At 48.7% G+C, this 15,316-nt stretch overlaps 1 protein-coding gene across 1 annotated transcript in view; it reads left to right on the forward strand.

The window, feature by feature from the left end:
- Positions 1-536: 536 nt before the first annotated feature.
- Positions 537-15,316, forward strand: part of CFAP65 (cilia and flagella associated protein 65) — a gene marked incomplete at both ends in the record, with an annotated part of 48,406 nt that continues 33,626 nt past the window's right edge. Inside the window, 10 exons of the mRNA XM_080689315.1 lie at positions 537-701; positions 2,547-2,731; positions 10,409-10,511; positions 11,318-11,484; positions 11,619-11,818; positions 12,051-12,196; positions 12,656-12,878; positions 13,157-13,422; positions 14,263-14,463; positions 14,676-15,035. Coding sequence (XP_080545441.1) covers positions 537-701; positions 2,547-2,731; positions 10,409-10,511; positions 11,318-11,484; positions 11,619-11,818; positions 12,051-12,196; positions 12,656-12,878; positions 13,157-13,422; positions 14,263-14,463; positions 14,676-15,035 — 2,016 coding nt within the window. The remainder of the gene's footprint in view (positions 702-2,546; positions 2,732-10,408; positions 10,512-11,317; positions 11,485-11,618; positions 11,819-12,050; positions 12,197-12,655; positions 12,879-13,156; positions 13,423-14,262; positions 14,464-14,675; positions 15,036-15,316) is intronic.

Below are 15,316 nucleotides of genomic sequence, written 5' to 3' on the forward strand. Positions count from 1 at the left end.
ATGCCCTGCTGAGTGTTTTACTTTAAACCTGGACTACCGGGTGTGTTCTGGTGGAAGAACCCCAGAAGACCAAGCACCTGCCCATCTCATTTGCTTCTCTGCCCCCATTCTCTTCTCCCAGCCCACACAACGCATTCAGAGGAAACAAGTGGAGAGGAAATCCAGATAAAGGTAATGCCTGCGCTTTGGCAACTGAGGACTTGCTCAGCAATGCCAGGCGTGAAGCGGGAGTGACCTGGCGGGCGGGTCTTGTTCCCAGCCCTGCTTTCAAGCGCCTCTCCTGAGTGGTGTCTCTGGTCCTCAGGCAAAGCCCTGATCTTGTGCCTTGTTTCTCCTGGTGCCACCAGGAAGCCCTGGCCAGAGCTGGGAAGCAGGCCCTCTCTTCCAGCAGTGAGCCATGGCAGATCCCGCCCCCACATCGGCCTCTTTTCCTCGTCCCTCCTGCTCTCCTCCAAGCTGCAGGCTCAGACCCAGATCTGGCTGGAACTCCTGGCTGAGCGAGAGAGCTCTCTTTGCACCCACATTCCAGGTGCCCGATGCTTATCCAGAGGACTCCGAGCCCCATCACGAGGCCCAGGGACAGCGGAGACTACACAGCCAACTCTGCTGGGTCATGCCTGAGCACCAGCACAATGGCCGTCCCCACGCTCAACGACAGCAGCGTAGTCATGAGTGCCTGTAGCAGCAGCATCAGTGCCCAGGCGAGGCCCTGGCCGGGTGATGGAGGAGGGTGTGGCAGGGAGGAGGGCGGGAATCTGAGGACCTGACCCTCACGTACACCCTAGCATGGGACTCTGCATTGGTGGATGGCCAAGCAGCTTGGAGTGCTGGTGGCGGGGCCGGGAGCGCGAGTGAGAGGCGCAGGGGAAGCGGGAGGCTGGGTGGGCAGCCCGCTGGTCGGTCTCTCTTACCACAGGAAGCTCCTGTGGCCTCGACCCAGGGCTTTGTGTTTGACCCATGCATGGATGTTGCTTACTGTTTGCAACTCTCCTGGTTCTTTTTCTCTGCTGTGTGGGTGCTTGTGGCTCTCCGGGGTGTGGCAGTGGAGTGTGAATTTGGGTCTGGTGCGGCATGTGTCCCGTGGTGTGTGGGTGGCACTGTGTGTCTCGTTGTGTCTGAGTCTCACATGGCTCCCTGGTGTCTCATTCGCCCCCCTGTTTGGGGGTCGTCATGGACGAAGGCCTCCTGGCCTCCTGGCCTCCTGGCCTCCGGCCTCCATCTGTGCCATTCTGGGCCTGTTTGCCTTTGGGCTTGCTTGCCACAGTTCCCCTGGGAGAGAGAAGCCAGAGCATCGCTCCCTCCCTCCCTCCCTCCCTCTCTGTCTCTCCTCCCACCCCTAGACTGGCCACAGGGCTCCAATATCCCCCTATTTCCCTTCACCTGGGTGTGGTGGTCATTCTTGATATTACTAAATCCTAGATTGTTTCACTGTCCCTGATTGTGCGTTAAATTCTGGGTTTTGATTTTTTTTTTTTTTTTTTTTTTTTTTTTGTGGTGCTGGGGATAAAACTCAGGGCATTCTGCCTCTGAGCTCCACTCCCAGCCCCATTTTTTTTTTTTTTTGTGGTACTGGGGTTCCTGGAAGCCCTTCTACCTCCAGGCTACACTCCCAGACCTATTTTACATTTTTATTTGGAAACAGGGTCTCCTAAGCCAGCGCGCGTGGCTGGCTTCGAACCTGCACGATCCTCCTGTCTCTGCCTCCCAAGCGCGGGGATTACAAGCGTGCGCCACCACACCCGGCCCCCAGACCCATTTTTTATCCTTTGTTTTGAAACAGGGTCTCACTAAGTTGCAGAGGGCCTCAAAGTTGCTGAGGCTGGCCGAGAACCTGCGATCCTCCTGTCTCAGCCTCCCAAGTACTGGGATTACGAGCGTGTGCCGCCACGCCCAGCTAAATTCTGTTTTTAATACCAGGCAGCTTGTGTTTTCCTGGTTGGACCCTGACTGATGTGCCAACTGATATTTATAGTTAATTACTCTCCCTCGTCCCCGTCACCTTTCCTCCACGTGTGCAGTGCTTGGAGGAGCCTCAGGAGAGCATGGGTGGGGATTGGCCACAGGCAGACTGGTTTTCAGAGAGAAGTGTGGCACATTCCGTGTTTTAGAAAAGTGCCCGGAATAGACCACCCTAGTGAAAGGCATCTGCAGTGAGGGGCAGGAGAGGGGGGAAGGGGAGGAGGAGACCCCGAGGGAAGGATCGGTGTCTGATGGTACAATAGAACAGAACTGCTGGCCAAGATGATATTTGTGTTCGTGCCGGAGGAGCTGGCTGGGGCTGCCCAGGGAAAGCTTGGTGGTGGTGGGGGGGGGGGCGGGGGCAGGGCTGTCATTGGCAAACCACGCCACTGACTTGGAAGAGGTAATGTCTGATTCCAGGGCCTTCCTGCTCCTCCCTTCTCCCTCCCAATCATGCCCCTGGACTGAGGGGTATTGTCCTTCATTAGTTGGTGAAGGCAAGTAATCCTTGTCCATTCTCTGAGTCTTTGCATCCTGCCCTACTAAAGCAACCTTCCTTTCTTCCTCTTCTCCCTGCCACTGAGTAGCCTACCAGCCCCATAGACACGCAAGTGTGCTTCCCGAAGAAGCAGAACAGAGTGAAGAAGAGGGTTGCCTGGGGCATTGAGGTGGCCAAGGAGCTGCAGTGGAAAGGCTGGGAGCTGGGACAGGAGATCACAAGGAACCTGGTTTTGAAAAATCTCTCCTTGAAAACCCAGAAGATGAAATACAGGTACCAGAATAAGGGACCAGAGACCCAACCTGTGAGCCCTCAAGCCCCCAAAGCGGGCTTTCTTTAAGAAACAAAGAAGCCAGGTGTGGTGGCACACGCTTGTAATCCTAGCACTTGGGAGGATGAGACAGGAGGATCACAGGTTTGCAGACAGCCTCTGCTGCTTAGTGAGGCCCTCTGCAACTCGACAAGATCCTGTTTCAAAATAAAGAATAGAAAATAGGGCTGGGGTAGAACTTGGGGATGGAATGCCCGTGGTTTCAATCCCCTGTACCGCAAAGCAAGCAAGCAAGTAAGGAAGGAAATACATAAAACAAAGAAACAGGAAGACAAGTGCAGTGGCGCACACCTGTAATCCCAGTATTTGGGAAGCTGAGACAGGAGGATCACAGGTTTGAGGCCAACCTCATCTACATAGTGAGGCTTTCAGCAGCTTAGTCAAACCGTTTCCAAATAAAATATAAGCCTGGAGTGTAGCCTGGAGCTAGAGAGCCCCTGGGTTCCATCCCTAGTACCACAAAAATAAATAAATATAAATAAACAAATAGTCAAAGCTGTCTTCAAACCTGCAATCTTCCTGTCTCAGCCTCCCAGGTACTGGGATTACAGGCGTGCGCCACTATGCTCGGCACATGTACACCTTTTGCAGTCAGAAGCTCTAGCCCTGAGCTATACCCCTTATATGTTCACTTTTTGTACATAAAGCTAGCTTATTTTTCAAAGTACAAAGAGAACCTGTTTATAGTGCTACCGGCAGCCTAGGAGAATTGCCGTTCTTCTATGCCCTTACCAAAAAGTGCCAGTTGCCTGGATTGTGAACTTCTGTAAATAATGGAAAGTTGTTCCGGCTTTAATTTGCATTTCAATTTGCACTGATTACTGGTTAATGAGGCTGAGGGTCTTTTCATAGGTTATTGACCATTTGCATTTTTAATAGTGAAATTCATGTTAAGCCCATGTTCATTTTTATTACTGTCTCTTCTCCTCCTTCTCCCTTTCCTTCTCTTTTCAAGTTCTTATCCTAAGTAATCCTTTGTCAATTATGTGTTCTGAATATGTTCTCTCACTTTGTGACTTGAATTTACCTATCTTTACTGTATCTTTTGAGCAATAGAAGTTTCATAATTTCAAATAAATCAAACATCAATCTTTTCCTTTTATGATGGTGCTTTTTTGTATCTTGCTAGAAACCCTTTTCTACCTCTAGGTCTTAAAAATATTTTCCTTTAGTGTTGCCTAAAGACTTTATTGTTTTGCTTTTCATATTTCTCGTCTATACGGAATCAATTTTTGTGAATGGTTTGTAGTAGGGCCCCAATGACATATTTTCCCTCAGTTGGACAATTCTTTCAGTCCCACCTATTGAACAGTTTATGCTTTCTCTGATGATCTTCCACACCACTGACATGTATCAAGTGCCCTGTATGTGCATATTGATATACAGACTCTCTGTCTTGTTCCCTTGGTGTACTTTGTATCCCTCAGCCAAAACAGCCTGAATCAACTATTAGAATTTATAGTAAACCTTGGTATCTGTTAGTGTAAGTCCTCCAACTTCATCTTTCTCAAGATTGGCTTGGGTATTCTTAACCCTTTGAACTTTAATAAAAATCTTCAACCCAGCTGTGTCACACACACACACACACACACACACACACACACACACACACGTAAAAGCTTGTGATTTGTATGGGGATTTAATTGAACATATAGACCAATTTGGGGAGAACTGATATCATTACAATAGTAAATCTTTTAATCTTTTAATCCATGAACATAGTCTATCTCGATACATATTTACTAGATTTTCTTTTATATCTCTCAATAAAATGTAAAGTTTTTTCCATAGACAGCATGCACCTTTATTAAACTTTTTTTGTCGTACTGATGATTGACTCTAGGGGCATTCCACCTCTCAGCTACATTCCCAACCCTATTTTACTTTTTATTTTGAAACAGGGTCTGTCTGGCTTAGTTGCTGAAGCTGGCCTCAAACCTTCTGTCCTCTTATCTCATCAGCCTCCCAAGTAGTGATATTATAGGCACATGTCCCAGCTATGCATATCTTAAGTTAGCTTTATTCTTCTGAATATTTAATATTTCTGATGATATTATATATGATATATTAATGTTATTTTTGTTCTTGTTTGCTGCTAGATTTTTAATGCCATTAATTTTTTTTTCTATGAACTTTTTTTTAATTTCTTTCCTTTTTTATTTTTATTTTTATTTTTATTTATTTTTTTACCTTTTTTAAATTTTATTTTATTGGTGCACTGTATTCATACATCATAGTAGGATACATACTTTTGTAGACATACATGCACACTTTTCCCAGTCAGCCCCCACCCAATCCCCACCCCATTCTCTCCCTATCCCTCCCTCCCATGCTTGGCTTAGTAGTTGACATCTAGTATTATGGCAATTTATCTAAAATTAAAAATGATAATCTCACATAACAGTTTCATTTGTCTGATACCAAGCTTTTGATGACTTAAAGATAACATTTCAATATTTCTCTTTGCTTTCTTTCTTACCAGAGAATATTTTTTTCTATTTTTTAGGTGAAACTATCATATATTTATATATTTATTTTTCAGAAAAAAATCTATCCTAATATGGAATATGGACTCTAGGTACCCAAAACGATCTTGAAAAAGAACAAAGCTAGAAGATATATATTTTCTGATTTCTTTTTTTTTTTTTTTTTTTGGTGGTGCTGGGGTTCCTGGAAGCCCTTCTACCTCTGGGCTACACTCCCAGACCTATTTTATATTTTTATTTAGAAACAGGGTCTCCTAAGACAGCGCACGCGGCTGGCTTTGAACCTGCGCAATCCTCCTGTCTCCGCCTCCCAAGCGCGGGGATTACAAGCGTGCGCCACCACGCCCGGCGCTATTTTCTGATTTCAAACCATATAAAGCTACAATAATTGAAACAGTGTAGTACTATTCTGAAGGCAGATATATAAACCATTGGAGTTAAATAAAAGCCTAGAGCTAAATTCTTCCCTATATTGTCAAGTTATTTTTGACAAGGTTTCCACGAACATTTGGTGGTGGAAATATTAATCTTTTAACTAAATATTGTTAAAAAATAATAATTACATGGAAAAGAATAAAATTGGACCCTTACCTAATCCCATATACAAATATTAACTCAAAATAGATAATAGACCTAAATATAAATCTTAAGAATATAAACTTTTAGGAGAAAATCTGGGTCATAAAACCTCACAACATTGAAATTGGCAGTGATTTCTTGGTTATGATTTCAATGGCACAGGCAACAGAGGAGTATACAAACTCCCTAAAAAATAAAAAAAATATTGTATATCCAAAGACAATGTAAACAGAGTTAACAGTTACTAATAGAATGGGATAAAATATTTCCAATTGCTATATCTGAAGGTATATTAATATTCCAACTAGAAATCCTAAAAATTAACAACAATAAAGGCAAACAATACCATTTAGAGATAGGTAAAAGACTAACATAAATAATGAATCTCCACAGATAACCAATCTTAGTTGTCTGTTGGATGGAAAATCTTGTTTCTCTAGTTCTGGAGTGTGTTACCTATTTCTTCTTTGTAGTTAATCTCTTTGAGTATTTTCTCTAGTGCTGATTTTGAAGACATAAATTCCTTCAGTTTCTGTTTGTCATGGAAGCTTCTTATTGCTCCATCTAATTTGATAGAAAGTTTTGCTGGGTAGGACATTTTTGGCTGGAAGTTGTTTTCTTTCAGAGTTTGGAATATGTTACTCCAAGCCCTTCTGGCTCTCATAACTTGGTTTGGGAAGTCTGGAGTGATTCTAATTGGTTTGCCTCTGAATGTCACTTGGCCCTTTGTTTTTGTTGCCTTTAAGATTCTCTGCTTGGCTTCCACATTGGTCATTTTGACAATTATGTGGCGTGGGGATCCTCTTCTCCGATCTTGTCTAAAGGGAGTTCTATAAGTTTCCTGGACCTGTGTATCTACCTCTTGCTCTATGTCTGGAAAATTTTCTGCTATTACTTCCTTGAAGAGATTGTTGATCCCTTTGGTTTCACTTTCTTTTCCCTCCTCTATTCCAATTATTCTTAGGTTAGCTCTCTTAAAATGGGCCCATATTTCTTCAATATCAGATTCTTGCTGTCGGATATTTTTTTCTAGATTAGAAACTATGCGTTCATTTTTTGATTGCTCGTCTTCTAAGAGCAAGATTCTGTTCTCCATGTGTTCTAATCGGTTGTTTGTGCTTTGAATTGAGGCCTTTACTTCATTAATTGCATCCTTTATCTCTTTTTGGCTCTCTCTGAGTTCTTTTCGAAGCACCTCTATTATTTCTACAGTTATTTTCCTGATTTGATCTTCTAGAAATCTCTGATTTTCTGTTTTATCGGGTTCTGATGTTGTGGGGTTGTGGGCATTTATTGCTCCAGTATTATTCCTCTTTCTCATGATTTCGGATGTTTGTGCCTTCTCTGGGTTCTTCCCTTGGGTCACTATGACTTCACTTTAGGTGTTCTGGATCTCGAGTCAGTAGTATCTCAGACCCCACTACTCCTTTACTGGGTTTTTATCACAGAGTCTCCGACCCAGAGAGTCGATAGAGGCTGCTTTAGACTGTGGGGGGTGCCAGGTTGCCCATTCTCCTATGGTGAGATATCTCTGCCACCGCCACTCCCACACTGGGTCAAGTCCCAGGGAGTACAGTACTGGGATTTCTCCTCTGTGGCCCGCAATTTGACTCACTGTTCTAGAGTATGCAGATGTAGCTGTACTGGCCTCGCTGAATTCGGTGCTGCTGCTGCCGGTGGCAATATGGTGCTGCCGCTATGCCCTCGGCTGTGGGGCTGGTGTTTTTCTTCTTGGTTTTGATTTCCACTCTGAATCCCTGCAGCGTGTGCTGAGCTCGGCCACTGGGAGCTTTAGATGCTCTCTGTGCGGAGAAATCCCGCCTGGCTGTTCCGCAGTGGCTCACCTCGGCTTGCTGTAGCCGTCCCGTGAATTCGCCGGTGCCGCCGGCAGTATGGCGCTGCTGCCGCGTCTGCCGCGTCCTTGGGCGTGAGGCCGGTTATCTCCTCTGTGGCTCTGTTCTCAGTCCACTTTCTCTCTGGAACCTGGTGAGTTTTTGTTTCACTGGTGATGGTGTTTTCTGGCTATGAAAGGCGCTGATTTTGTGGTAATGGAGATTGGTTGTTAGCGGGGCTCTTAAGCCCCGCTTTTCTCGGTCGCCATCTTCCCGGAAGTCTCTAATGCCATTAATTTTTATATGGGTATTGTATCCAGCAACTTTGGTAAAATCTATTAGGTTTAATAATTTATATATTAATTGCCTTGGTTTTTCCATATGTACATGCATATTTTATATAAAAATGGCATTTTTCTCTCTTTTCAGTTCTCATGTCTTTTCTCTATTTGTCTTGTCTTATTATACTATTAAATAAAAAAATGTTTAGCCAAAGTTGTGATAGAAGGCATTCTTAAAAAAAAGCCAGCATTCTTGTTTCATTCATGGTCTCAAAGTGAAAGAGTTCAGTATTTTACCATTACACTTGACGTTTCCTAGTTTCCTATAGGTATATGTCTATATATTTATTTTTCCAGTTGACTTTATCAGGTTAAGGAAGTTCTCTCCTCTTTCTGCATTGCTGAGAGTTTTTCTGATAATCATGTGTGGAAGTTTATCTAATATTTTGTTGACCCTTTGCTTTTCCCCTCTCTTAGTAATATGATAACTTACACCAATTGCTTTTCTATGTTTTACCAGCCACACATTCTTGGAGTAATCTCACCTTGCCGTGACTGAGTATGCTTTCTATGCATTGCTCAATTCTTTTCGCTAATATTTTGTTTCTGAGTAATATCAGCCTGTGATTTCTTTTCCTTGTCAAGTTTTGGTAATGATGTTGATAATGATTTCAAAGAACATGTTGAGGAGCGTGCCCTCATTTTATATTATCTAGGAGAGCTTAAGACTAATTGTTTCCCTGAGCTTGTTGTGGCAGTTCATTCCCGATAATCCTAGTACTTGGGAGACTGAGACAGGAGGATTGCAGGTTTGAGGCCAGCTTTAGCAACTTAGCAAGACTCAGTGCAATATGAAAAATAAAATAGGGCTGGCATGTAGGTCAGAGGTAAAAATGCCTCTGGGTTTAGTCTTCATTACGAGAGAGAGAGAGAGAGAGAGAGAGAGAGAGAGAGAGAGAGGGAGGAGAAGGTGTAGGTTTGAATTTGTTTAATTAAGCTGATTGAAAGGAGCCAGGAGTGGTGGCACATGTCTATAATCCAGCTACTTAGGAGGCTGGGGCAGGAGGATTGCAAATTCAGGGCCAGCCTGGGCAATTTATGAGACCCTGTCTCAAAATAAAATTAGAAAAAAGGGCTAGGGGTATAGCTCAGTGCTAGAGTACTTGCCTAGTATATGCAGGGCTCTGGTTTTGATCCCTAGGACCGAAAAAAAAATGCATAGTAGAACTTTCTGTGAAGCCATCTAGCCTGTTTGTTTTGTTTTGTTTTGTTCTGTTTTGTGGTACAAGGGAGGGAACCCAGGGGCATTCTACCTTCGAGCTACACCCTTAGCCCTATTTTTTATTCTTTAGTTTGAGACAGGGTCTCACTGAGTTGCAAAGGACCTCACTACTTAGCTGAGGCTGTCAGCGAACTGCAATCCTCCTGTCTCAGCCTCCCGAATGCTGGGATTCCAAGTGTGTGCCACCACACCCGGCATCTTTTTATTTTTTGAAACAGGGTCTCACTGAGTTGTGAAGGGCCTCACTAAATAGCTGAGGCTGTCCATGAACTGCGATCCTCCTGTCTCAGCCTCCCAGATGCTGGGATTACAAGTGTATGCCACTATGCCTGGCTTGGCCTGCTATTTTCTTTGTGAGTTTTTTTTTTTTTTTTTTTTTTTTTTTTTTTTTTTTTTTTTTACTATCTATCCCATTTCTTTGATGATTAGGTGGGGGGGATAAAATTTATTGTATCATTACTAAGTCCATTTGATAAATTATATTTTCTTCAAAGTGTGTGTATTTTATCAAAGCTTAAACATTTATGGTTACAGAGTTATTGACATCATCTTGTTACTAATATTTTAAAAATCGGCCACACCTATGGTGTTGACCCCCCTGGCACCTCCCTGCCCAGCCTTGGCTCTCCCAGCTAAATGTCAAATATTCTGTTCCATCAGCGTGGCTCATCCCTGTCCCTGTCCCTACAGGCCATCACCCTCATCAGAGGCACAGATAGTACTCTTTTTTTTTTTTTTTTTGTGGCACTGGGGGTAGAACCCAGAGGCTTTATACCTCCGGGTTATACTCCCAGACCTTTTTTATATTCTATTTGGAAACAGGGTCTCACTAAGCTGCTGAGAGCCTCACTAAGTAGCTGAGGCTGGCTTCAAACCCGTGCGATCCTCCTGCCTCAGCCTCCCAAACGTGGGGATTACAAGCGTGCGCCACCAACGCCCAGCGATAGTACTCTTTTTTGTTCTGCGTGAAGGTCTGTAGGAGTGGGGGTGGGGTGATGGGTCCTCTTGTGACCAACCCCAGTGTCTCCCCTCCATGGACATCCCCCTTTTCTTCGTGGTCCCAGCCCTTCACCTCGCCAGTGTCTTCCCCAGTCTTCCTGCCTCCTCTGGTTGTTCTGAGCCCAGATCTGAGTGCACATCTCTGCGCTCTTTCCTGCAGGCCTCCCAAGACCAAGTTCTTCTTCACGGTCATTCCTCAGCCCATCTTCCTGAGCCCAGGCATAACCTTCACACTCCCCATCATCTTCCGGCCTCTGGAGGAGGTAGAGCCCACTGGACAAGCAGTAGGGTGTGGGGAGAGACCCAGGAACAGAGACCTCAGAACAGGAAGGGGATGGACCAGAGCAGCAAGAACCCCCCCCCCATCCTGCCAGATAGAGCCACTCTCCCACTGGGAAATCTCAAACGGGGTGCAGTTCCTAATATCATTAGGCAGGGATGTTCCCCTTGGATATTAGGGGGTATAAAAGGCTGTGTTGGTCATCAGAAAGCCCTGGATTTTTTGTCCTTTCCTTATTCCCTGCAAATGTCTTCAAAATTATTTTCAAACCCCTCTTTCTTTCTTTCTTTCTTTCTTTCTTTCTTTCTTTCTTTCTTTCTTTCTTTCTTTCTCTTTCTCTTTTTTCTTTCCTTCCTCCTTTCCTTTTCTTCTTTTGAGACAGGCTTTCAGTATGTTGCAAGGCTGGCCTTGAACCCCTTCCTCTCTCTCTCTCTCTCTCTCTCTCTCTCTCTCTCTCTCTCTCTCTCTCTTCTTTCTTTCTTCCTTTCTTTTCTTTCTTTCGAGACAGGCTATCACTATGTTGCAAGGCTGGCCTTGAACCCCTTCTGCCTCAGCCTCCCTAGTACCTGGGATGTGCCACCATGCCTGGCTCCTCAAAATTCTTTGTCCCTCACCAAAGAGGCTCTAATCTCTGAGCCCAAGACAGCATAGGAACACAGACTGAGATGGCAGGCCGTGACCGAGCCAGGGCTTGTTGGAGGGCTGGTGAGGTGGGTACGCCGTGGTCCCTGAGAGCCACTGAGGTGTCCTTGGCTGGTGACTGCCTCTCCCCTGACCCCTGCCCTATAGAAGGAGTATGTGGACCAGTTGTGGTTTGAGAAAGAAGAGGGCATATTCTGTGTCGACCTGAAGGCCACCCTGCCTTGCCACAAGCTAGCGTGCCCGCCGTCCCTGCAGCTGCCTATGTGTGCCTTCGGGGACACGGTCGAGGCCTGGTTCTGCCTGGACAATGTGGGGTGAGAGAGGCTGGGCCTCAGAGGCTCTGAGGCCCTGGGAGGGTCCGGGGAGAGACAGGCATGTCCTGGTGGGGAGCAGAGGGGGCAGCCCGGTCTCTACTTCACTAAGGCCCTGACCTAGCCCTGCCCCCCAGGGACCTGCCCACCTTCTTCACCTGGGAGTTCCCCAGCCCATTCCAGATGCTCCCTACCACGGGCCTACTGGAGCCAGGCCTGGCCTGCAGGATCAAAGTGACCTTTCAGCCCCTCATAGCTGCCATTCATGAAGTCGAGGCCACATGTTGGTACGGGGAGGGAAGCAAGCAGAAGACCATCGTCCAGCTGCGGGCGATAGGTGAGGCTCCTTGCCTCCTCCACCTGACCCCGCTGAGCCCAGCCACTGCCCCTCCCTGCCTCCCAAGGCCTCCCACTGGGCCAGGCACTCGCTCCAGCAGGCATCCACCCCGGCTTTGCATCTGTCCCCGCAGACTGGGGTCTCTAGGAACACGGGCCTTCTAGGGGCTGTTCATCTGGGGCCACAGAGGCCCTGATGGGTTCCTCCCAAGACCACCCCATCTCTGCTCCAGCCAAATGTGCACAGCTGCTGGTGAGCATAAGGCACAAGCGGCCAGAGGACCAGGATGCCGAGGGCGACCAGAAAGTGCTGCACTTTGGCTCTGTTGCTGTGGGTTGCACCGCCAAGAGGCAGATCAAGCTGTATAATCCATCTGTGGTACGTCCTGGGCAGGAGACGGGGGCATGGCAGGACTCCGGGACCCCAGGCCTGGGTCCCTCCAAAGTCCATCCCCTTTACAGAATGCCCCCTTTCTCTCCACACCTTTAAAACCTCGAGTAACCTTGTCTGTTGATACACACATGTGTCGATAGATGTTCCTGTCTCCTCTCAGTTCCCCTGGAGCAGCCCTAAGGGGGTCCCGACCCCAGGACCATAGAAAGTGCCGAAAGTACCTTGGGGAGAAGGATAGGGTGCTCTGCTCTGGCTGCTCCAGAGCAGGACATGCAGCTTGGCCACTTCTTTCCTCCGGGTGGAGGCGGCTTCACCCCATGTTCACACCAGCCAGTGGCACAGGCTACACACCCGTTACTCCCCAGCCCCTCAGCTGGATTCCCCTGTAATGCAAACTACCCAACCCTGTGGCCTGACCCTTTGCCCCCTCACTTGGGTCCATAGGTGAATGCCCCCTTCAGGATCGAAGTAGCCCCGGACATGTTGGCCAAAGACCAGGCCTTCTCTTGCTCCGTGGGCCATGGCGTCGTGCCCCCAGGAGAGAAGAAATATGTGTCAGTGTTCTTCCACCCTGAGACCTTGGATGTCAGAACCATGGAATACTTATCCATCATGCCTTCTGGCTGTGCCTCCCAAACTCTGCTCAAAGCTGTAGGCTTCTGTAGAGGTACTGGTGTTCCCAGGACAGGAGTCCTCCCTCTATGCAGGATTCCCGCTTCCTGGTCCCTCTGCCTGGGTCTCTGCTGCCCCCTGGTGGCATTGTGGGGAAGCATGGTGGACACCTGGTGATCCATCTGCCATTTACCCCCAGTGACCCTGGAGTTCCAGCCTGGCCATCTGTCTCCAGGCAGCACCACCTCCCTCCCAGCAGGTGGACCCCTTCTGAGATGTCATCTGGGAGTCTGATCCGCAGGCCCACTCACAGGGGCCATATCCTCTGCCCAGGTCCTGCTGTGTCCCTGCAGCACTACTGTGTCAACTTCAGCTGGGTCAGCCTTGGGGAGCGCTCGGAGCAGATCCTGTGGATTGAGAACCAGGCGGATTGCACAGCACACTTCCAGTTTGCCATCGACTGCCAGGAGAGTGTCTTCAGCATCAAGCCCTCCTCTGGGACCCTGGTAGGCAAGGCCCGCGTGACCCTGCACTGTGCCTTCGAGCCCACCCACCCCATCATCTGCTATCGAAGGGTGGCCTGCCTCATCCACCACCAGGTAAGTAGTGGGGAAGGGGATGAGCTGATGGGAAGAGGTGCCCCAATCTGATCTGGCGGTGAAGCTAGGCTTGGTGGGCAGTCCCCTGTGTCCTGAAACTTCTGGGGCTGTCTTTCTGGACCATCTCCTCCTTCAGGACCCCAGCCAGAGGGTGGCCAGGAGCACCGAGGGCTCACTCTGAGCCAGGAGGGTGTGCCGAGCTTACCAGACTGCAGCCAGGCAAGGACTTTGCTGCTGCTGTTGCTGGCGGACTGGGGAGAGGGAGGTGTGGATATCACCGCACACAGCATGTACAGGGCAGAGAGCTCTGAGGTTAGGACTCCAACCCAGACCTCTGGGCAAGGTCACACTCATGGAGTCCTGATCCGAGGGGCAAGCTGGGCTGAAATCTAGCCTCCTGCCCCTCCCAAGCTGGTGCACGGTGTCCCTGCCTGGAGAGTGGGTGCCTCCTTCTTCTAATTCTCATGCAGGGCAGCATGAGTTTAGGAGGTGGGTGTTAGGACAGAACAGACCTGTTTTCTGTGCCCCCAGGGAGGGCCTGCATGCTGCTCTTGCAGGCTCTGAGCTGGCAGTAAAATTGGCAGTAGAATGTCCAGGGGCTGTGGGTAGCAGGGAGGGGCAGGGATGGCTGAGTATCCCATTCAAGGGCTTGCCTGCTGTCCTCCTGACTTTCCCTGGACTCCCTATGTCTCCTTGGCCAGCCAGGCAGCTGGCAGGAGGCTCCCACTGCCTGCCACCCTGCAGCTTCTGTCCTACCATCTCTGTCCTCACTTCAACCCCTGGCATCCCCTTACCCCACCAATCCTCCTGTGGCCTGTCGCCCATGGACAAATGTTGCAGGACCCACTGTTCCTGGACCTGATTGGGACCTGCCACTCGGACAGCACCAAGCCAGTCATCCTGAAGCCTCAGCACCTCTCCTGGTACCACATGCACCTGGCTCGGGGGCTGACGCTCTATCCTCCTGACATCCTGGGTGCCATGCTGAAGGAGAGGAAGCTGGAGCGGGATAGGAATGGGGCCCTGATGCTGCCCATCGAGGTACTGCGCATCCCTCTGGGCTGCCCTCCCCGGTTGCTGCCCCCTTCCCTAGAGGTTCTCGGGCAGTGTTTTTCCCCAGAGCTCTATGGGGACCACTGCAGTTGGAGTGACCTGGGTAGAGCTCTTGCCACCTTTTCCAGAAGGGAAGGTGCAGACAGAGCAGCAGCAGCAGGAGAGGCAGCCGGGCCCCATCCCTGTCTCTCCCCGTGCAGGACCTGGAGGATATGCCAGCCCCGCAGTACCCCTTCATCCCCCCCATGACTGAGTACTTCTTCGACGGCACCAGCGACTTGGCCATCTTCCCCCCGCCCATCAGTATAGACCCAGCTGAGGTGGACTTTGGTGCCTGTGCTGGGCCTCAGGCCCCCAACCCTGTCCCCCTGTGCCTGATGAACCACACCAAGGGCAGGATCACAGTGGTCTGGACGCGCAGGTCTGACTGCCCCTTCTGGGTGACCCCAGACACCTGCAGCGTGCCCCCACTCAAGTCTATGGCCATGCGCCTGCACTTCCAGCCACCCTGCCCCAACAGTCTCTACGCTGCGGAGCTGGAAGCCTTCGCTGTCTACAAGGTGTGTGGGTTCTATGCTCAAAGCCTGACGGGCAGGGTGAGGTCACAGGGGTGGCCGGGAGTGCCCATGGCCCATCCCCTCCAGGCCAGGATTCCCCTACTTACTCCTTGGTGGTGCAGCGCCCCCTGCTGGATCAACGTTCCCAGGCTCTTGGACCAACTCAGGCCCCTTGATTATGTCTCATTCATATGTGGCCTTCCTCCCCACCTGGAAGAACTCAGCTGGGAAAATTCCGCTAGTGGGTTCCCGGATTCTCTTCTTGTTCTAGAAGTAGGAAGTGA

This window comes from Muscardinus avellanarius (genome assembly GCF_963383645.1).
Source record: "Muscardinus avellanarius genome assembly, chromosome: 2".
Lineage (NCBI taxonomy): Eukaryota > Metazoa > Chordata > Mammalia > Rodentia > Gliridae > Muscardinus > Muscardinus avellanarius.